General features: G+C 48.8%; 1 protein-coding gene across 1 annotated transcript in view; it reads left to right on the forward strand.

The window, feature by feature from the left end:
• Positions 1 to 19340: 19340 nt before the first annotated feature.
• snta1 (syntrophin, alpha 1) overlaps positions 19341 to 24003 on the forward strand; it is a 45059-nt gene continuing 40396 nt past the window's right edge. The window contains exon 1 of the mRNA XM_060836569.1: positions 19341 to 19859. Coding sequence (XP_060692552.1) covers positions 19403 to 19859 — 457 coding nt within the window. The 5' untranslated portion in view covers positions 19341 to 19402. The remainder of the gene's footprint in view (positions 19860 to 24003) is intronic.

Genomic DNA, 24003 nt, shown 5'->3' on the forward strand with positions numbered 1-24003 from the left:
CACTAAGGTTAGTAATCAGTCTCGAGGGGATAATAGTGTTAAAGGCTGAACTGTAGTCAATGAGTAGGATTCTTATATAGCTGTTCTTGGTGTCAAGATGTTCTAGGAAGGAGTGAAGGGCAAGTGATATGGCATCTGACGTGGATCTGTTGGTCCGATAGGCAAATTGGAGTGGGTCAGGTGTAGTGGGGAGGCTGGAGATGATTAATGCCATGACCAGCCTTTCAAAGCACTTCATGCCCACCGAAGTTAGGGCCACTGGGCGGTAGTCATTGAGACATGCCGCATGAGCTGCCTTAGGCACAGGGATGATGTCTGATTAGATTAGATTACTTACAGTGTGGAAACAGGCCCTTCAGCCCAACAAGTCCACACCGACCCGCCAAAGCGCAACCCACCCAGACCCATTCCCCTACATTTATCCCTTCACCTAACACTACAGGCAATTTAGCATGGCTCAAAGCGAGTGTAGAAGATGTTGAGACGATCTGGGAGGGATGTGTCATCGTCTGCTGTCTTGCACTGTCTCTATTTAGAACCTGTGATGTCATAGTCTCCGGGTGTCTGTCTGGGTCTCTAGTTTGGATCAGTATTGGTCCTTGGCTGTCTTCATGGCTCTGCGAAAGTCATACTTGGATTCCTTATATTTGAGTGGGTCTCCTGATCTGAAGGCCTCACGCCTGGTTTTTAGCAGGTTCTGTATGTCCTGATCCATCCAGGGTTTCCTGTTGGGGAATACCCGGATTGACTCCCTCGGTGTGCAGCCCTCCACACACTTACTGATAACGTCTGTGATGGTGATGGTGTACTCAGCCAAGGTACCTGCGGCCTGTTTGAACACGGCCCAATCAGCTGATCCCAGACAGCCCCAGAGTTGATCTCTGCCTCCTTCGACCAGCGCTGGACCCGTATCTGCGAAGGGAGGGGGTCTCCTGCTTGTAAGCTGGGAGAGAAACAAGACATTGTGGTCAGAGTTCCTGGAATGAGAGTGGGGGATGGGGCGGTAGGTATCTTTCACAGTGGGTGGAGCAGTGGTCCAAAATGTTCAGGCCCCTGGTGGGGCATGTCATGTTCTGGTGGTACTTGGGCAACACCTTCCTTAGATTGGCTTGGCTGAAATCTTGTGAATAATGAATAAGGTCCAATCTAGTCTGTTTCTCCCTGTTGTTGGTTCCCTCCCCACCTGCCGCAGACCCAGTCTGACAGCTATGTCCTTTCGGACCTGACCAGCTCGATCAGTAATGCTGCTGTTGTATTGAAATCCCCCACTGAGAGTATAGTTTGTACCCTTACCACCTTCCAATTGACACTTAGTTGGAAGAGTATTTATTCATCAATCACGCTGAGGTGGTGATAATCAGGAAGTTTACTTGATGTTATGAACTAGTGTTGAGGTGTCTCAGGGTAACTCCCTGCTGACTGTGCTCACTGTGCTGCCACCCCTACTGGGTCTGCGACATAGCCAGGGATGGTCATGGTGGTGTCTGGGACCCAGATATACTCACGCAATCAAACTTGACACACAATGTCAGGTTGTTGTTTGATGAAGTTTGTGGGACAGCTGAGGCACAAGTTCCCAGATATTGGTCAGGAGGGGTTTTCAGATTGACTGGGCAGTGTCTGCTGTTGTCCTTTGCAGAGACTAAGTTGATCTGTCAAGATTTATTCCTTTTCAGCTACAAGCCGAGTGGCTGATTCTCTCACTTGGCCAATCACATCGCTGTGGCTCTGAGGTCACACTGATTGTGTTCCCGAGCAGGGTGCTGAGGAGTTTCACCAGGATGCTGCTTCGGGTGGAATGGTTCAGCGATGAAGACAGGCTGGATAGGCTGGCACTGTTCTCCTTAAAACAAAAAAGATCTGATGGAGGTGTACAAAATGATTAGGGACATCGGGTGGACAGGGAGAAGTTATTCCCCTTAGTAGGTGGCTCAATCGTCAGCAGCCACAGTTTTATGGTAAGGGGCAAGAGGTTTGGAGGGGATTTCAGGCAAGGTTTTCACCATAAGGTTGTGAACTGGAACTGAAAGGGTTGGAGGATCTGAGCTATAGAGAGAGCTTGAACAGACTGGGGCTGTTTTCCCTGGAGCGTTGGAGATTGAGGGGTGACCTTATCAGAGGTTTATAAAATCATGAACGGCATGGATAGGGTAAATAGACAAAGTCTTTTCCCTGGGGTGGGGGAGTCCAGAACTAGAGGGCATAGGTTTAGGTGAGAGAGGAAAGATATTAAAGAGACCTAAGGGGCAACTTTTTCACACAGAGGGTAGCACGTGTATGGAATGAGCTGCCAGAGGATGTGGTGGAGGCTGGTACAATTACAACATTTAAAAGGCATCTTGATGGGTATATGAACAGGAAGGGTTTGGAGAGATATGGGCCGGGTGCTGGCAGGTGGGACTAGATTGGGTTGGGATATCTGGCTGGCATGGATAGGTTGGACCGAAGGGTCTGTTTCCGTGCTGTACATCTCTATGACTCTAGAGGCAGGAGATCACAAAATATTTAAATAGCATTTACATGAAAACTTGAAAGCTGAGAGCATTAAAGGCTGAAGACTGGGAAATGGGATTAGAACAGAGGGATGTTTGATAGCTGGCATACACGTGCTGTAAAATCCCAATGACTGTGTGGAATATTGGCCAGACCCTGAAGGACATCAGTGAAACAGATGGCTGCTATGATGCAGGCTGCCGGTCAATCCCAGATCATTTTCGGAATCAGTTGAGTTTTATTATTCAATTGAGTTTAAAGTTGAGCAGCTCTGTGGTCGGTTTCGATCCTGGGTCCACAGGTGTTTCAGTCTCCACTGACTCTCCCCAGGAGGCTTCTGGAGGAGATTCCAGAGATAGGAGGGAGGAGGAGATGCCAAGGAGGACTTTGGAAACCTTCAAGGTTGAGATGTTACTAAAGTAGGAGCCAAGGGAGATGAGCTCAGGGAGTGCTAGAGGAATGGGACTTGGCAATGGTTTTCATTAAGGCCATAGAGAGTGGTGCTTGTTAAGTGAGAGACTCCTGATAAACATGTGTTCAAATAATTGAGTTGAGAGGGAAAGGTAAAGTCTCCATATTCCTCCCAGTACATTAGGCTGCTCTCTCATTAGATAGATGCCTGGGGGTGGTTTAACCTGAGGGTCACCGTGCCTCAGGCATGGGGAGAGGTTGGGAAGGAGAATCCTTCATCATAACCTCAGCCTGTGGGAGAACTGAACCCACGCTGTTGGCATTATTCGATATCACAAACCAGCCATCCAACCAACTGAGCAAACCAACCTCCTCGAGGTAACCACGGTGGCAAAGTGACTCCGAGCAGCAGATGAGTTGATTCAGGGTGGAATCTGGTGACATTCCAGAAATGGAAAAGGCCATGCTAATATATTTATGTGGTTAGGAATGTGTGGTTGTAAAATTTATAGAAATGTATAGACTCATTTGCAAAAGGTGTTTCTTTAAGGCTTGTTTTAAACTCCTTGTTCTGTTTATTTAACTCCAGACAGAGCTTGGTCCACACTTGAACTTTCACAAGGAAACAGTGACATTAACTGAAAACTCAATCTGAACCACGTAAACGCACACTTAGTGCCTTTTCTGCTTGACCTGCTTCCCCCATCCAGACAAACAGTTTCTCAAAACCTGACATAGTTATGGTTTTGGCCAAGTTGCCGTGTAAGCAGCAGAGATTTCCGTCCCAGGCATATATTCACATTTTGTGTTTGATGAAGAGAATTTGAAAGGTTATGGTAATGGAATGCGATGGCTTTTACTGAATCAAAGAGCACTGGTTCCTGCTAATTCTCAAGTACCTGTTCTGATCGAGTCACAGAGACTGGGCTGTCCCTGAACTGGTCTTCTGAGCTGCCCTACCTGATCCTAATCAGCGATAACAGTTCGCTTCAATAAAATAAAACAAAGAATTGGAGACATGGAAATCTGAAACAGGAACAGAAATCAACAGACCACAGCATTGCAGAGGCTGAGCGGCAGCTCTTAGATACCTCCCCCAACTCCCCCTGGACCATGACCCCACCCTGGACCATGACCCCATCCTGGACCATGACCCCACCCTGGACCATGACCCCATCCTGGACCATGACCCCACCCGGGACCATGACCCCTCCCTGGACTATGACCCCATCCTGGACCATGACCCCACCCTGGACCATGACTCCACCATGGACCATCAGGCCATTGTGTCCATCATAGTCCTCAGCCTCACCTCATCTGGTGATCTCCCCCGCCCCCACTCTGACTCGAAGCTGATAGACCCCCAGCCCCACACAGCTCACTTCTACCTCCTTCCCAAAACCCACAAACAGGACTGTCCGGGCAGACCCATTTTTTATGCCAGCTCCTGTCCCACAGAACTCATCTCTCCCTACCTCGACTTGATTCTTTCTCCCCTGGTCCAGTCCCTGCCCATGAACATCCGTGATTCCTCTAACACTTTACACCACTCTCAGAATTTCCAGTTTGCAGGTTCCAGCCGCCTCCCCTTTACCTTGGACGTTGAATCCCTTCACACGTCCATCCCCCACCAGGATGGTCTCGGGGCTCTCCGCTTGTTCCTGGAGCAAAGGCCTGAAATGTCCCCACCCCCCACCACCCTCCTCCGCCCAGCCGAGCTCATCCTCATCCTCACCAACTTCTCCCTTCCCTTACTCGACATGTCTGCTTCCACTTATCCACTGTAAACCCACCGACTCCCACAGCTACCTGGCCTATAGATCCTCACACCCTGCTTCCTGTAAAGACTCTATTCCATTCTCCCAGTCCCTCCGTCTCCGTTGTATCGGTTCTGATGATGCCAACTTCAACAAGGGAGCCTCCAAAATCTCCACCTACTTTCTCACCCGAGGATTCTCCAGCTCTGAAAGGGCCCTCAGTCGGTCTGACTCATCTCCCGCACTTCCACCCTCTCCCCCTCTCTTCCCTCCCACAACAGGATAGGTTCCCCCTTGTCCTTACTTCCCACCAGCATTCACATCCAGAGGATCATTAGTCGGCATTTCTGCCACCTCCAACAAATGCCTCCAATATTCCCTCCCTTCCCTCATTCACCTTTCACAGGGACTGTTCCCTCTGGGACACCCTGGCCCACTCTTCCTTCACTCCCAACACCCTCCCCCACATCCCCACGACACCTTTCCCTACAACCACCAAAGGTGTAACACCTGCCCATTTCCCTCCTCCCTCCTTTCAATCCAAGGGCCCAGACACACCTTCCAGGTGGAGCAACACTTTACCTGCACTTCCCATAATCTAGTGTCCTGCATTCGCTGCTCACAATGTGGTCTCAAACTTAGAGACAAAAAAACTGCAGATGCTGGAATCCAAGGTAGACCAGCAGGAGGTTGGGGGAACACAGCAAGCCAGGCAGCATCAGGAGATGGACAAATCAACGTTTCAGGTGTAACCCTTCTTTGTTGACTTCTCCACCTCCCGATGCTGCCTGGTTTGCTGTGTTCCCCCAGCCTCCTGCCAGTCAACACAATGTGGTCTTCTTTATATTGGGGAAATGGAACGTAGACTGGGTGGCCACTTCACAGAACGTCTATATTCTGTCCACAAAAGAGACCCTGAGCTTCCAGTTCCCTGCCACTTTAACCCCCCACCCTGTTCCCTGGCCAACATCTCTGTCTCAGGCTCACTGCAGCGCTCCAGTGAAGCTCAGCACAAGCTGGAAGAACAGCACCTCATTTTCCCTTTGGGGACCCTGTAGCCTTCAGGACTAGAAATATTGAGTTTGATAATGATAGGGCCTATGGCACCTTCTCTCACGCCCTTAACCCAACCCCCACACACCACATCTTGTCATCATGTCAAGAGAGTGGTGCTGGAAAAGCACAGCAGGTCAGGCAGCATCTGAGGAGCAGGAAAATCAATGTTTCGGGCAAAGGTCCTTCATCAGGAATAGAGGCAGGGAGCCTGGAGGGTGGAGAGATAAATGGGAGGAGGGTGGGACTGGGGGCAAGGTAATTGAGAGTGTGATAGGTGGATAGAGGTGGGGGTAAAGGTGATAGGTCAGAGAGGAAGGTGGAGCGGATAGGTGGGAAGGAAGATTGACAGCAGGGACAGGTCATGGGGATGGTGCTGAGCTGGAAGGTTAGAACTGGGATAAAGTGAGGGAAGGAGAAAGGAGGAAACTGGTGAAGTCCACATCGATCCCGTGTGTTTGGAGAGTCCCGAGGTGGAAGATGAGGCGTTCTTCCTCCGGGCATCGGGTGGTGAGGGAGCGGCGATGGAGGAGGCCCAGGACCTCCATGTCCTCAACAGAGTGGGAGGGGGAGTTGAAATGTTGGGCCACGGGGTGGTGGGGTTGATTGGTGCGAGTGTCCCGGAGATGTTCCCTAAAGTGCACTGCTAGGAGGCGTCCAGTCTCCCCAATGTAGAGGAGACCACATCGGGAGCAACAGGTACAATAAATGATATTAGTGGATGTGCAGGTGAAACTTTGATGGATGTGGAAGGCTCCTTTGGGGCCTTGGATGGAGGTGAGGTGGGAGGTGTGGGCACAGGTTTTGCAATTGCTGCGGTGGCAGGGGAAGGTGCCAGGAGGGGAGGGGTGGGTTGTTGGGGGTGTGGACCTGACCAGGTAGACTCCCCATTGTGAGTCACGAACAGTCTCCATCCTCTCGGGCAGGCTGATAATTTCTCTGCTCTTCTCTCCCTTTGGGCTCTATCCCCACCTATCGTTTACTCCTAACCCCCTCCCCCCACCCTCTCTTGTGCAGATAAACCAACTATTTCCCAGCCACCATCAGTTCTGAGGAAGGGTCACCGGACTCGAAACGTTAACACTGTTTTCTCTTCACAGCTGCTGCCAGACCTTTCTGATTTTGTTTCAGATTTCAGGCGTCTGCTGTTCTTTCAGTTTTTTGCAAATACAGAAATTATTGGAGAAACTCAGCAGGTCTTTGGAGCGAGAGGCAGTTAATGCTTTGAGTCCGTTTCCCTTCATGAGAATCACATCAGAACTTTGAAGGTGAAAGTCAGGAGTTTTAAAAGGAATTTGAGGAAACATGTTTTGAGCCAGAGGGTGGTAGGAATGTGGAATTCACTCCCTGGGAGAGTAATTGAAGCTGGAAACATCACAAACTTTAAAAAGTTACAGTACTTGGAACGAGCATCTGAAGGGTCGTAATATGTAAAACTATGGGCCTACTGTGGGAAAATGGGACCAGTGTAGGGAGTAGTAGAATTTTGACAGTACAGACTGAAAGGGCCAAAGGGCCTCTGTTGTACTCAATGAACCAACAACTTTGGTTCAAACAAGGGGTCACTGGCTTGAAATGTTAACTCTTATTGTCACTCCACAAATGCTGCCAGACCTGCTGATTTTCTCCAGCATTCTCTGTCCTTATAATGATTCAGCTGCTGAGTGGTTCGAGGATCAGCTCGGGGTTCAGCCTGGAGCCATCGTAACTCTGCTGCAAGTTCAGTCCCTCCTCTCTACACACAATCTGATCGGCCTCTACACTCACACACAAACCCTGATGGGAAACTGGAAACGTTCCTCTGACTTTGTGTCCAGCAAGATCAGGCACAGAGGGTTTGGAGCCAAGTTCAATCCCCGCCCCCAGCCTCTGCTAATCACCAGCTGTGTGTGAACATCAACCAGCTACTCCTCTGGGAACTGGAGATGTGTGAGAATGATCGAATCACAGTCAGGCTAAAGATTCGTCTTTGCAACTTTATCCAGACAGTTTATTCCTAATGACTGCCTTAGAAAGCAACTCATGCAGCATGAACGCAATCCCCAAAGGAGAGACAGAAACAGATCCCATTGAAGTAGAAGGTGTGCATTTTTGTAGCGCCTTTAACAACATTCAAATGAATGTCATTTTCGTTTAAATGTTGTCACTATTGCATGTCATGCACAAGCAACAATTACATAAATGAAAGTATTATATATTTCCTGTCATGTTAGTAGAGAGATGAGTTACTGTTCTTTGTAGCTGCCTTGGAATTCCTGGATCTGAGGGGGGTGTTGGTGGGACAGGGCAGCTTGGTTCAATGGCCAACTCCCTGAGGCTGTCCTCCTGAAGAAAACACCATCCCAGTGTCGGCTCTGAATTGCAGTGAAGAGTTTTAAGGAACGGGGAGGGGGTGGGGGGGGAAGGGGGCATGGTCTGAAGTTTAAAATGGGTCAGAAAAGACGAGGTTGCATGCCCTTACAGGATTATAGTCAGACAAACCGGACAGAGAACTCTCAAGGGTCTGTGTACCCATGAATCAGTTCTCATTGTGTGATGAAATACGTCCAGTTTCTGTAGTTTGGAAGGATATTGAATGCTCTCCCCCAGGGCAATGTGGAAACTCTGACCAGCCTTTGTCACATCTCAGTCTGAAAGACAACATCAGAGGAAACCATCTCTCTCCATCTACCCTACATGATTGATTGCTCATCATCAACTTCTCAAGGGCAATTAAGGATGGGTAATCCTCCCTTTATACCCCTATAGTGGGAACATCGGGATTTCAGCTGGTGCTGACGGAGGCTACATTTAAAACTTGGAAATCTAGAGGTATCTCCTGCTTGGGAGACCTGTTCAATGGGAAGGTTATGATGTCCTTTGAGCAGTTGCACCAGAAGTTTGGACTGCCCAACAGGGACCTCTTTAAGTATTTCCAAATACAAGACTATATACAAAAGAAGACCACATTGATCGTCAATCCCTACAAACTGGATAAGGAAAGAAGAGTGCTATGGCTGATGGGGCCCCCTTCGGTCAGTACTCTTTATCACTCATTATATAATAAGGTATCGAAGGACATGGAATGATTATTTAAAACCTGGAATCAAGAATTAGGGTTGGAAATCTCTTTAGAAATGTGGGAGGACATCTGAGAAAATGCCAGAAAGATCGCTATTTGTAGTAGATCTCAGGCTATCCAATTAAAGATACTCCACATATGGCACCTGAACGAGAACATGCAGCTCCAGGAATCAGGTGGTGAGGGAGTGGGAGTGGAGGAGGCCAAGGATCTGCATGTCCTCGCAAAATTCAAGGCAGGAGCATCCCCAAAGTGCCCTAAATGTAAAATAGAAGTTGGCACTCTCACACATTGTCTATGGACATGCCATAAGATCCATAAATATTGGGACAGAGTAGCGAATGCCTTGACAGAGATCCTGGGTACGGAGATTAGATCGGATCCAGTGTCCCTGCTTTTGGGCTCTTCAGATTTTCCTTCCCTGGATATGTACAGGAGGAAATTATTTACCATTCTCTCCTTTTGTGCAGGGAAAAATATTTTAGTGAATTGGGTAGCTGAGGGCCCTCCAGGACTCTCGTACTGGCACAGGTTAATCATGGAATGTATCCCCATTGACTTCCTCACAAATATAGTGCACCAAAAAAACGGAATTATTCTAAAAAACATGGCAGCCCTTTCTGAACTATATTGACACAGATATTTTGGCCATACTGTCCAGGGCTTTAGTCTGGCTGTGGTCATGGTCCTGGCCAGTTTGGGGACCCCAGGGAGGAGGAATCCCGTATAAATACTGGTTTTATTATATCTTGATGTAAATCTATTTTGAGGATGTATCTAGTTATTTAATTATTTTGTTGTTTACTGCTAGTAATGTATGATATCCTATTTAATGTTTTGGTTGTTTGTAGGATAGATTAGTAGTTAGTTGGACTTTTTCCCCTTTTTTTGGTTTTTTTTGTCTTATTTATTTAATTTTGTATTGGTGCTTATACTTGTTTGTATTACTTCTGTAATTTTGTAAAAAATCTTAAAAATGTTCTTTTTTCAATAAAAATATCTATTAAAAAAAAGGATGGGTAATCAATGCTAACCCAATCAGTCGTTGCCCAAACTACAGGAATGAATGGAAAACAATGATGGTGATTTCCTACAGAGTTAGTGTGGGTCAATCCGAACCAAAAAAACTCTTCAATCACTCAGTCTTTCACTAAACCAGAATCGAAGTGGATCAGATGATACTGGAGCTTGCATTTCACATTTACAGTAGAAATTAATGATTAGGTGTAAGTCCAGAAAAAAATGGACAAAACCCATCAGCGAATGAAAGATTTAGAGATTTATATCAAACCTAATTGTGCAATCCTGTGTCTGGCTGAGGTTTCACACACGTTAAAATTCACGTGTGTGGCGTGTGTTGTGGGTAAAGGCTACAGCCATTTTACACACAATCTGGGGATCTGTTTTGTGTTTCAGGGAGGAATGCTGGCTGGACACCAAGGTCACTTTAGCCTCTTTGGAAAGGAGGTAGCCGCATCTGACCAGAATTATTTCAGGTTTCAGGGCCTTTAGTGACTATGGAGAGACTGGAGAAGCTGAGACTTTTCTGTTCTCCTCAGAGTAGAGGAAGTGAAGGGGAAATTGGTTAGAGGCGTTTATAATGAACAAGAGGTTTTCGTAGAAAACTGTTTCCTCTGCAGTCGGAGGGGTGTGGAACCAAATGTCACAGATTTCTGACTTATTGATAACAGAACAGGTGCAGAGGGAGATGGGGAGGGGGGAATATTTTACACACAATTAGTTATTGTAATGTCAAAGGGTTCTGGAAGCTGATGCAATAATAACTTTAAAAGGGGAATTGGTTAGATATTTGGAACAGAACTGGCTCAATCATAGGAGACAGAGGGTAGCGGTGGAAGGATGCTTTTTGGAATGGAGGGCTGTGACTAGTGGTGTCCCACAGGGGTCAGTGCTCTGACCTCTGCGGTTCGTGATCCACATAAATGATTTGGAGGAAAGCATAGCTGGTCTAATTAATAAGTTTGTGAGAAATACAAAGATTTGGGGAGTTGCAGATAGTGAGGGAGATTGTCAGAGGATATAGCAGGATATTGATCAGTTGGAGGCATGGGCAGGAAAATGGCAGATGGAGTTTAATCCAGACAAATGTAAGGTGATGCAATTTAGAAGGTCAAGTGCATGTGGAAATTTTACAGTGAATGGCAGAACCCTTAGGGTATTGACATATAGAGGGATCTGGGTGTGCAGGTCCACAGATCACTGAAGGTGGCAGTGCTGGTAGATAAATAAAGTGCTTACCTTCATTGGAGGGCATTGAGTGTAAGGATACACAAGTTATGCTGCAGCTTTCTAGAACTTCAGTTAGGCCACACTTGGAATATTGTGTACAGTTCTGGTCACCACACTCCCAGAAGGATCTGGATGCTTTGGAGAGGTTTACCAGGATGCTGCCTGGTCTGGGGGATTTTAGCTATGGAGAAAGGTTGGGTAGACTGGGTTTGTTTTCACTGGAATGCAGGAGGTTGAGGACAACCTGATAGAAGGTTATAAGATTGTGAATGGCATGGATAGAGTGGAAAGTATGAGGCTTTTTCTCAGGGTGGAGGGGTCAATTACTAAGGGCCACAGGTTCAAGTTGCGAGGGGGCAAGTTTAAAAGAGAAGTGTGAAACATGTTTTTCCCACAAAGGGTGATAAGTGCCTGGAATGCATTGCCAGAGGAGGGGGTGAAAGCAGATACAATAGTAGCATTCAAGAAGCACAGGGGTGACACGGTGACTAGCACTCTTGCCTCACAGTGCCAGGGACCTGGGTTCAATTCCTGCCTCAGGCAACTGACTGTGTGGAGTTTGCACATTCTCCCCGTGATTGTGTGGGTTTCCTCCGGATGCTCCGGTTTCCTCCCACAGTCCAAAGATGTGCTGGTTAGGTGAATTGGTCATGCTAAATTGCCCATAGTGTTGGGTGCATTAGTCAGATGGAAATGGGTCTGGGTGGGTTACTCTTTGGAGGGTCAGTGTGGACTGATTGTGCTAAAGAGCCTGTTTCCATACTGTAGGGAATCTAATCTAAAAGCACCTGGACGAATGGAGGAACACGGATCCTGTAAGTGAATACCATTTTAGTATGGAAGGGCAGAATGTGACAGCACAGGCTTGGAGGGCCGAAGGGCCTGTTCCTGTGCAGTGTTGTTATTTGAAAGGAAAAGGTGCCGACAAAGTAGGCCTTTTGTTTTCAAAGGCCAGCCTTGTTTGGTGCACAGTACGACACTTTCTTGCTCAGTGATTTTATAATTAATTATTTCTTTTCACAGAAAAGAAGGCAGCTCTGCCTAAGTGAATATTTATTGCCCATCCCTAATCGCCCAGGGGGCAGTTAAGAGTCAACCACTTTGCAGTGGATGTGGAGGCCACACCAGGTAAGGACAGGAGCTTCCTTCCCTAAAGGACACTGGTGAACCAGACAGGGTTTTCCTGACAATTGACAATGGCTTCACGGTTATCATTAGACTCTTAATTCCAGATTTTCTTTTAAAAATTGAATTCAAATTCCACCACGGTGGTATTCAGACCTGGCTCCCCATAATATTATCTGGGTCTGTCAATAAATATCTAGCAATAATATTGCTAGGCTATCACGTCCACAATATTCTATCAGACCCTTAACATCAAATTAAAAAGACAAATAGTGTCTAGATTTAAGTGAAATTGATGTCACTGCTATGATTTGAGGTTGTTCCAGGAACTCTTATTCCAAAAAAGAGTTGCATTTTGGAACACCACACTGCTCACCATCCTGACTTAGAAATATATCATCGTTCCTTCGCTGTCTCTCAGTCAGAATCCTGGAATTCCCTCCCCAAGGGTATTGTGGGTCAACCAACAGCACATGGACTACAGCGGTTCAAGAAGGCAGCTCACCCCCACCTTCCCAAGGAGCAACTAGGGATGGGTAATAAATACTGGGCCCAGCTAGTGACACCACATCCTAAAAGTATTTTATATATATATATATATATATATATATGTTTAAATTACAAAGCGTCTTTCACCATCACAAGAAATGCCAAAGTGTTTCACAGCCAGTGAGATGCTTGTGTGGTAGTCACCATTGTAATGCAGGAACTATTGCAGACAATTTGTACACAGCAAGCTCCCATTAACCAGAATGTGGTACTGATCAGATCATCAGGTCCTGTAACATTGGTTGAAGGATTGACATTGGACTGGACACGGGTCAGGGGGTGGGGGCAGGGTGTGGAGGGGGTGATGCTCTTGATCAAGAGGCCCTCCAAGATGTTGTCATCGAGGGCAGGCACAGTCTCAGATTCATATCTTCTCCAGAAGTTAGTTCCTCTGGCAGTGCCGCACTCCCTCTGTGTGGAACTGTAGAGTCAGACTTATTTCCTGTGCTTAGGCCCAGGTGTGAGACTTGAAAACAACTTTGGCATTCAAAGCAAAAATATATTTGTGAACCAATCCGTTAAGAGATGTTATTACACTCCCCTGGAGTAGGAATTAGAACTTGAACACCCTGGCGTAGAGATAGTGACATAACCACTGCCACAGGTGCTCAATTTTGGGACTCAAAGGTGAAATGAGAACCAGGTATGAAAGGTTCTTCATGGAATTGTCCATTTCACAGGGAGCTTCCTATTTCTCGGGAGAACTTCTGCTTTTTTTGCTAAACACTCTCAGTCAGTGTCCTTTGGTTCTCAATATTTCCAGCAACAGTTTTTAACTGCTCTGTGCAGACCCCTCATGGCTTTGAACATTTTTATCAGACAGGTCCCTGTGTGGGTATGAGCTCCTGCAGTCTTCTGTTTCAACAAAGTCGGGGAAAATTCAGAGAGACACAGGGCGCAAGGAGAACACTCTTACAAAAAGCAAAATTCTCCCGTTGCTGGGAATCAGAAATGAAAACAGAAAATGCAGAAAGTGCTCAGCAGACCAGGTAACAACTGCAGAGAGAGAGACAGAGAGGAAACACTGTGTGAGGATAATGTTCTCGTGGTAAGTCAATGGAGTGACCAGGCCCTCTGCACCCAGATTCAAATCCCAGGCAGTCAAGTGAGAACCGACCAAGATATTACCTTTGATTCTCATGAAAATAAACCCATCTGATTCACTCATGCCCCCTGGGAAAGTGAGATTTACTCTCTGCACTGGGGGTACCCTACCTATCACTCCACTTACAGCAAAGTGATGAAATGGCTGAGAGGGTAATTATAGATATGCAGAATATGCTGGAGCTGCCAGCAATGCCCACATCCTGTGAAAGAATAATTTTTTAAAAATCTTCTCTCAAAATTTCCTTTCCTAAGGAGAACAGTTTCAGCTTGTCGAATCTATCCATGTCACAGAAGTTCCTCCTTCCTGGAACCATTCTCCTGAACCTATTCTGTACTTTCTTTAGTACCTTCATAGAGTCACAGAATCCCTACAGTGTGGGAGTAGGCCATTTGGCCCATCGAGTTGACACCAACCCTCAGAAGAGCATCCCATCCCATCCCTGTAACCCTGCATTTCCTCTGGCTAACCCACCTAGCCAGTACACCCCTGAACACTATGAGCAACATTGTATGGCCAATCCACCCTAACCTGCACACCAATGGACTTCACATTTTTCCTAAAGTGTATAATTGGACACAATACACGAAATGTGACTCAGCCAGTGTATTATACAAGGTTCAACATCACCACCTTACATCTAACTCGATTCCTTGATGTTTAAAGCCCTGATTCCGGGATTCCTTATTAAACATTTCCCTTGATTTATGTCACTACCTTCAGCATTTTGTCACCAAGGTCCTACTGCTCCTGAGCTTTAAATTTCCTTGCACCTCCTAAACTCCATCCCTGTCCTTCCCACTGTCTTCTTACTGAATTTTGATGCATCTGGATTTTCAGATTGGATCCCACTCACCCAGGTATGACTCATTCATACACATCAAAGAAAGCAGATCCCTATTCCAGAACTATTACATCCCATTCGATTACTAAACGGTTTGCCATTTATATCGGCTTCCTGTACCACAGCTGAGCTTCCCTCCTTGCAGCCTCCTCTCCTGTTTCTCTCTCGGCAGGTTACCTGGTCTGCGGAGTATTTCCAGAACAATTTTTTTTTATTTCGGTGCAGCACTGACCCTCTGACAGTGCGGCACTCCTTCAGCACTGACCCTCCAATAGTGCAGCGCTCCCTTACTACTCATCCTCTGACAGTACCGCACTGAACTTCCAATAGCGCGCACTTCCTCAGCACTGACCCTGCGACAGTGCGACGCTCCCTCAGCACTGACTCTCCAACAGTGAGGCACTCCCTCAGCACTGACTCTCCGACAGAGTGGCACTCCCTCAGCACTGACCCTCTGACAGAGTGGCACTCCCTCAGCACTGACCCTCTGACAGTGTGGCACTGACCCTCCGACAGTGCGGCACTGACCCTCCGATAGTCTGGCACTGACCCTCCGATAGTCTGGCACTCCTTAAGCACTGACCGTCCAATAGTGGAGCGCTCCCTTATTACTCATCCTCTGACAGTACGCACTGACCTTCCAACAGCGTGCACTCCCTCAGTACTGACCCTCCGACAGTGCGGCACTCCCTCAGCACTGACCCTCCGACGTGCGGCACTCCCTCAGCACTGACCCTCTGACAGTGTACACTCCCTCAGCACTGACCCTCCAACAGAGCGGCACTCCCTCAGCACTGACCCTCCAACAGTGTGGCACTGACCCTCTGACAATGCGGCACTCCCTCAGCACTGACCCTCTGACAGTGCGGCACTCCCTCAGCACTGACCCTGCGACAGTGCGACGCTCCCTCAGCACTGACCCTGCGACAGTGCGGCACTCCCTCAGCACTGACCTTCCAACAGCGTGCACTCCCTCAGCACTGACTCTCCGACAGTGCGGCACTCCCTCAGCATTGACCCTCCGACAGTGCGGCACTCCCTCAGCACTGACCTTCCAACAGCGTGCACTCCCTCAGCACTGACCCTCCGACAATGCGGCACTCCCTCAGCACTGACCCTCCGACAGTGCGGCACTCCCTCAGCACTGACCCTCCGACAGAGCGGCACACCCTCAGCACTGGCCCTCTGACAGAGTGGCACTCCCTCAGCACTGACCCTCTGACAGTGTGGCACTGACCCTCCGACAGTCTGGCACTCCTTCAGCACTGACCCTCCAATAGTGGAGCGCTCCCTTATTACTCATCCTCTGACAGTACGCACTGACCTTCCAACAGCGTGCACTCCCTCAGCACTGATCCTCCAACAGTGCCGCACTCCCTCAGCACTGATCCTCCAACAGTGCCGCACTCCCTCAGCACTGATCCTCCAACAGTGCCGCACTCCCTCAGCACTGACACTGCGACAGAGCGGCACTCCCTCAGCACTGACCCTCTGACAGTGCGGCACTCCCTCAGCGCTGACCCTCTGACAATGTGGCACTCCCTCAGCACTGACCCTCCAACAGTGCGGCACTCCCTCAGCACTGACCCTCCAACAGTGCGGCACTCCCTCAGCACTGACCCTCTGACAGTGCGGCATTCCCTCAGCAGCGACACTGCATATATTCATTAACAAACACGGATTGAGTTGTTACTGACATAGTTACCTGCCGGACTGACTTTCCTTTTCAGCTCCATGTGGCAGCATCTAATGAGAATGAACTGAGTCTGTCCAAAGTGTGGTTCAATCCACACATACTGCACTTTCATTTTCTTGTTATTTGAGGGTGGCTCCAGGGTGACGTGTTTGATTTCTGAGGACAACATTAGATGTGCATTTATAAATCCAGCTGTGATTAGGAACCACCAGATTACAGGATGTCCGAGTGACAATGTTATGAGGCAGATGTTTAAATGCTCAGTTAATAAGTCATCTCCTTCATGTTGCTGTTTCCTAATGTGGGGAAGAGAAGATTTAGAAATTCACACAGGCCTCAGAAAAATCCAGTAAACTGGGAGGGAGGCCACTTTAGTCAGGAATCAAAAATAATCCCCTGGTTTGTCAGTAGGACTCCAGATTTTGAATATTTATCCAAATCAAATGAAAATGAAGTACTGCACAATTACAGTGTCAGTGCTGAGGGAGTGATGCACTGTGCAAGGGTCAGTACTGAGGGAGTACCGTGCTGGCGTAGGGTCATTACTGAGGGAGTGCCACACTGTCGGAAGGTCCATACTGAGGGAGTGCCGCACTGTCAGAGGTCAGTGATGAGGGTGTGGGCACTGTCACAGAGTCAGTGCTAAGGGGGTGCTGCGATTGTCAGAGGGTCAGTGCTGAGGGAGTGCCACACTGTTGGTGGATCAGTGCTAACAGAGTGCCGCACTGTCAGAGGATGAGTAACAAGGGTACGCTGCACTGATGGAGGGTCAGTGCTGAGGGAGTGCTGCACTGTTGGAGGGTCAGTGCTGAGGGAGTGGGCACTGTCATGGAGTCAGTGTTGAGGGAGTGCTGCACTGTTGGAGGGTCAGTGCTGAGGGAGTGCCGCACTGTCGGAGGGTCAGTGTTGAGGGAGTGCCACTCTGTCGGAGTGTCAGTGCTGAGGGAGTGCCGCACTGTCGGAGCGTCAGTGCTGAGGGAGTGCCGCACTGTCGGAGGGTCAGTGCTGAGGAAGTGCTACACTGTCGGAAGGTCAGTGCTGAGGGAGTGCCGCACTGTCGGAGGGTAAGTGCTGAGGGAGTGCTGCACTGTCGGAGGGTCAGTACTGAGGGAGTGCTGCACTGTCGGAGGGTCAGTGCTGAGGGTGTGCCGCTGTGTTGGAGGGTCAGTGCTGAGGGAGTGCCGCACTGTCGGAGGGTCAGTGCTGAGGGAGTGCCGCTCTATCGGAGGGCCAGTGCTGAAGGTGTGCCGCTCTATCGGAGGGTCAGTGCTGAGGGTGTGCCGCATTGTCGGAGGGTCAGTGCTTAAGGGGTGTCACACTGTGGGAAAAAGTGCTGTCATTTACTTTGAGTGGAAGAATGATAATATTAAGTTAGAGACCGACTGCAATTCTGAGGTGCGGAAGAATGTAGGTGTTCTGGTGCACGAATTACAACAAGTTAGTTTTCAGGTACAGCACATAATTAAGAAGGCAAGTTGAATGCTATCCTTCACTGCAAATGGAATTGAACATATAAAGCATAATGTTGTCATTCAGTAATACTGGGCATTGGTGAGACCATATCTCCAATAAAGTGTGCTGTATGGTTTCCCTGTTTAAGGAGAGGTGTAGATGTGTTGGAGCTGGTTCCGAGGAGGTCTCTGGGATTGGTCGCTGAGTGAGTGGGCTGTCTGATGGGGAAAGGTTGGGTGGACTGGGCTTGTTTCCCCTGGAGTTTTGAAGAGTGAGGGGAGACTGGATTGAAGTGTCAAAATCCTGAATGGTCTGGACACGGTGGCTGTGGGGAGTCAGTCCAGAACCAGGGGGTGCTGTTTTAAAATTGGAGTCACCCTTTTCAGGATAGAGACGAGGGGATCTTTCTTACAGAGAGTTGTGTATCTTCAAATTCTCTGGAAGTGAATGGATGGGGGGTCACTGAATATGTTTAAGGTGAAAGCAGATAGATTTTTATTAGGCAAGGTATCCGTGATGATCAGGGCTAGATAGAAATGTGGAATTCCAAACAGAGATCAGCCATGACCTTATTGAATAGTGGACAGATTGAAGGGACGAATGGTCTACTTCTGCTCCTATGTTAGAGGTCAAAAATTATTTTTTAAATGTAATGGATTCAATCATTTGAATAGTTAGCAAAAGGAAAATAAAAGCAGTCTAAAAACATTAAATTATCTATTAATTTGAATGGATTAAAACCAAATTCTCTGTCCTGCTATGGTTAGCAGGTGGATTTCACTGTATTCCAGCTCGCCGTCTGACTGCGGGTTCTGAGGGGTACTTGCTTTTAGCGTAACACCTACGAAAGCTTCTGCCGCCTTCAGCAACCGGGAGCACCGAGCTACCGACTGCCGAGAGCTGGAGAATTTGAATAAAATTTCAAAACCTTGGAAACATTTAGAAAAATATATTTAGGAAGTTATCTTAAAAAATAATGCTTTTCGAATTTGGAAAACACTCAGGAAGAAATGGTTTTGTAAAATGTATTTGAACATTAAAACAATTAGATGTAAATGAGAAAGTTCTGTAACGTTCGGAAAATACTTTTAAATATTTGTGAGTTCTCGAAAAGTTTAGAAAAGGTCTGGAAAAATCTGGAAGTATTAAGAAAAGTTTGTCCAACTTTGGATAACACTTCGAAAATGCTTAGAAAAGTTTCCCCAAACTTGAAAAATGCTTCGAAAAAGTTATGGAATATTTCGAATAAGTTTCCACAACTTTTTCAAAACTTACTCAAGCTTTTTCGAAGCGTCTTTCAAGCTTGGGAAAACTTTTCCAACTTTTCTTGAAGCGTTTTCCAAAGTTGGAAAAACTTTTTCAAAGTTTTCCCAACTTTGGAAAACACTTCAAAAAGTTTGCCCAATTTTGTAAATCTCTTCAGCAAAGTTCGCCCAACTTTGAAAAACACTTGGAAAAGTTTGGGGAAGTTTTTTGGCGAGGAGGTCAGTGCGGCGGTCCCTTTAACAGGGGGCGGGCTGGGCTGGGGCAGGGCTGGAGCAGGGCCGGGCCCCCGGGGGACAGAGAGGGGACTCTCCCAGCCCCCGGACACTGGGAGCCGGCCGGGATGGTGCTGCGGAGCGGGCTGCTCGAGGTTCGGAGCCCAGAGCCGGAGCCCGAGCGCTGGCGGCGGCTCCTTGCCTCCTTGTCCGAGGACTCGCTGCGGCTGAGCCCGGCCGGAGCTCCCACTGGACACGGCCTGAGTAACGGGGACAGCGAGCCGCCGCCGCCGCCGCCTCTCCCTCCTCTCCAGGCGGACTCGGAGCCCGGCTCCGGCCGCAAGCGCACGGTCCGCATCGTGAAGCAGGAGGCGGGGGGTCTGGGCATCAGCATCAAGGGCGGCCGGGAGAACCAGATGCCGATCCTCATCTCCAAGATTTTCCGCGGACTGGCGGCCGATCAGAGCGGGGAGCTGTTTGTCGGAGACGCCATCCTCTCGGTTAACGGCACCGACCTCCGGGAAGCCTCGCACGACCAGGCGGTACAGGCGCTCAAGAAAACCGGCAAGGAGGTTCTGCTGGAAGGTACGGGACAGTCCCCACTCCCCCCCCCCACTCTCTCTCTTCCCCCCCCCCCACACTCTCTCTCTTCCCCCCCCCCCCCACACTCTCTCTCTTCCCCACCCCCACACCCTCTCTCTTCCCCCCCACACACCCTCTCTCTTCCCCCCCCACACACCCTCTCTCTTCCCCCCCCCACACACCCTCTCTCTTCCCCCCCCCACACACCCTCTCTCTTCCCCCCCCCACCCACCCTCTCTCTTCCCCCCCCACACACCCTCTCTCTTCCCCCCCCCACCACACACCCTCTCTCTTCCCCCCCCCACACACCCTCTCTCTTCCCCCCCCCCACACACCCTCTCTCTTCCCCCCCCCACACACCCTCTCTCTTCCCCCCCACACACCCTCTCTCTTCCCCCCCCACACACCCTCTCTCTTCCCCCCCCCCCACACACCCTCTCTCTTCCCCCCCCCACACACCCTCTCTCTTCCCCCCCCCACACACCCACTCTCTTCCCCCCCCCACACCCACTCTCTCTCCCCCCCCACACCCACTCTCTTTCCCCCCCCACACCCTCTCTCTTCCCCCCCCCCCACACACCCTCTCTCTTCCCCCCCCCACACACCCTCTCTCTTCCCCCCCCCCACACACCCTCTCTCTTCCCCCCCCCACACACCCTCTCTCTTCCCCCCCCACACACCCTCTCTCTTCCCCCCCCCACACACCCACTCTCTTCCCCCCCACACCCACTCTCTTCCCCCCCCCCACACCCACTCTCTTCCCCCCCCCACACCCACTCTCTTCCCCCCCCCACACCCACTCTCTTCCCCCCCCCACACCCACTCTCTTCCCCCATCACACATCTCCCCCCATACACACTCCTCCCAAATGCCGCCCCCCCCACACCCACACCACACAGAATCCTCTGAACCGCATCCAAGGCACATTGACCACCCCCCCCCCCCACCCCACCCCATCCCATCCCATCCCATTCCATTCTCTGTTGAGATGTCCTGATCCACACTTTTCAATCCACCCCTCCTCACCCCACCCCACCCCACCCACCGATCAGCTCCCTGGCCCACACTTACATCCCACATGATCCCAGCCCAGAGTTTCTTCCCTTCCCCTGAGACATTCCCTCTGGCCATTACCATCTCCCCCAGCCTCTGGGCCAGTACACCCTCAGACCATTCCTCCCTGGGCCATTCCCCACTTGACATCCCTGCCCTGGATCAGTGATGTTACTGACTCCTGCCCCCGTCTCCTGAGTCACTGCTGTCTGACACCCACCCCCACCACTCAATACGTTTACTACCCTCTGACCCACCCACCTGCTCTGCCCGAGACACATGCACAGCTGGGACCCACTTCCTAACCTTCTGCCCCTGGTTATAGGAGAGTATTTAGGGATCACTCCCCTCCCACCCCCTGTTTTGCCCCAGATGCAGATAGATTGAAAGTGGAGTGACCCTGTCGCTGAGGCTCCGGTGAGCCGAGCAATCTCTGTCAATTCTCAGCTCCTCCTTGCTTTTATATTTTGTGTGTTCTTTTCCCTGTCCCATTCTCACTGTGAAAGTCTCCCTCAGTGATGTCTGTTCCAGAATCGACTTCAAAACTTGGTATCTATTTTGTGAACTAGAACATTCACCTCAGTGATATAACACCAAGTTTGGAATAGTCAAGATTGGCTCAATTCCAGACAAAGGCCAGATTCTGGTCATTTATTTCCCCCTCTGCCTCTCTTCCTTGCTCCCCTACAGCCAAATCATTACCCCCCCCCCCAACACTTCTGTCCAGCTTTACAGAGACACGAAACCCTGACTCCAAATACTACAGTTCACACGAGATCTTTATCGAGTTACTTGCCGCTGCACTTAAATACAACAAGTTAGTGACAAGCCGTCTCTATCAGTCACAGATTAAGTTGTTCCAAAATTATCAGTCAGCTCACAACCTCCACTAACATTTTAGATCACAGTCTATGAATAATTTGAGTGAGAGAGAGAGAGAGAGAGAGATGAATATAATGTGCTCAGGAGCAGTTAGATGGCTTTGGACTGATGGTTCCTGACATTCTCAGTGACTGGGAGCGTCCCTCACCTGGCATGTGTGCCTGTTATATATTAAGCTGCAAATGTGTTGCTGGTCAAAGCACAGCAGGTCAGGCAGCATCTCAGGAATAGAGAATTCGATGTTTCGAGCATAAGCCCTTCATCAGGAATCCTGATGAAGGGCTTATGCTCGAAACGTCGGATTCTCTATTCCTGAGATGCTGCCTGACCTGCTGTGCTTTGACCAGCAACACATTTGCAGCTGTGATCTCCAGCATCTGCAGACCTCATTTTTTCTCTCTGTTATATATTAAGCACCATAATTAGTCAACAGCAGAACTGCATTCATATAGTGCCCCTTAACCAAGGCAATTCACAGATGTGTTTTGAAACAAAATTTCACACTGAGCCACGTTAGGAGTTGTTGAGCTTGAGTGAATGCTGGCCCAAAGTTTTAAGGTGTCTCTGAAAGCAGGAGAGAGGGAGGTGTGAAGGTTTGGAGAGGGGAACTTCCCAATGCTTAGTCCAGGCAGCTGAAAGCGCGGCTGCTGGTAGAAATCGGGAGGGGAGATGTGGTCCTGTAGACGCTCAAGTTAGAGGGAGTCCTGAAGGTTGTGGGGCAGGAGGTCATCGTTGTTAATAACCACATTATTGTTATCTTAATTCCCCACTTGAAAGCTAGAACTCAAAATGTCTAAATTGAATGAATGATTTCCAGATAAAGAAATAGTCAACAGGATTTCACGTGAATCAGGTTCAGCACAGGCTTAAACTAATCAACTAGTAAATGATATTTCACCTGGAAATGTAAATTTCACTTCAAATAACACACACAACAAAAATACACCTGCTCCCATGGGGCGGTGGTGGGATAGTGGTCATGTCTGTAATCTAGAAGCTGACGATCTGGGGGTGAGGGTTCGAATCCCACTACAGCAGATGGTGAAATTCTGATTTAGTTAAAAAGAAAACCCTGGAATTTAAAATGCTAGCCTAGCAGTGACCGTGTTATCACTGTTGTGAATATCCATCCAGGTCACTAACATCCTTTTCAGGAAGGGAATCTGTCGTCCTTACCTCGTTTAGAAGTTCATAAGAAACAGATGCAGAATTAGGCCATTTGGCCCATTGAGTCTGCTCCCCCATTCGATCGTGATTGATACGCTTCTTCCCCCCTCCCCGGCCATTTTTCTGCTTTCTCTCCATAACCCTTCAACCCAATACCGATTAAAACCTGTCTAACTCCTCCTCGAATTTACTCAACGTCCCAGCATCCACCACACTTTAGGATAACGGATTCTGCAGCGTCGCAACCCTTTAGGAGAAGTAGCTTTTCCTCAATTCTGTTTTACATTTGCTGGCCTTTATGCTCAAACTGTGACCTCTCGCCCTAGAATGCCCCACAAGGTGAAACACATGCTACGCGTCTATCATATCCGTACCTTTTATCATCTTGAATTCCTCAATTTGATCTCCCCTCATTCTTTTAAAGTCTGGCCTATACACAGCTCCAAGCCCATAACAATGTGGGTTGACTCTTTAACCAGTTTTATATCAGTTGGAAATTTTTTTGATTAGATTATGTTAGATTCCCTACAGTGTGGAAACAGGCCCTTCAGCCCAACAAGTCCACACCGTCCCACCAAAGAGTACCCATCCAGACCCATTCCCCAACCCAATATTTACCCCTGATATGGCAATTTAGCATGGCCAATTCACCTGACCTGCACATCTTTGGACTGTGGGAGGAAACCGGAGCACCACGCAGACGCGGGGAGAATGTGCAAACTCCACACAGTCAGTCGCCCAAAGTGGGACTCGAACCTGAGTCCCTGGTGCTGTGAGGCAGCAGTGTTAACTACTGAGCCACTGTGCTGCCCATAAATGGGCAATAGATGTTGGCTCAGTCAATGACACCCCCATACCATCAACAAATTTATAGAAAACATTCCCTTCAGCGTAGAGTCATAGAGATGTACAGCATTGAAACACTCATCCATGCCAACCAGATATCCTAAATTAATCTAGTCCCATTTGCCAACCTTTGGCCCATATCCCTCTAAACCCTTCCTATTCCTTTTTAATGTTATTTCCCCGTGGGATGAGGGCATTG

Source organism: Hemiscyllium ocellatum, chromosome 15, assembly GCF_020745735.1.
Source record: "Hemiscyllium ocellatum isolate sHemOce1 chromosome 15, sHemOce1.pat.X.cur, whole genome shotgun sequence".
In the NCBI taxonomy this organism is placed as follows: domain Eukaryota; kingdom Metazoa; phylum Chordata; class Chondrichthyes; order Orectolobiformes; family Hemiscylliidae; genus Hemiscyllium; species Hemiscyllium ocellatum.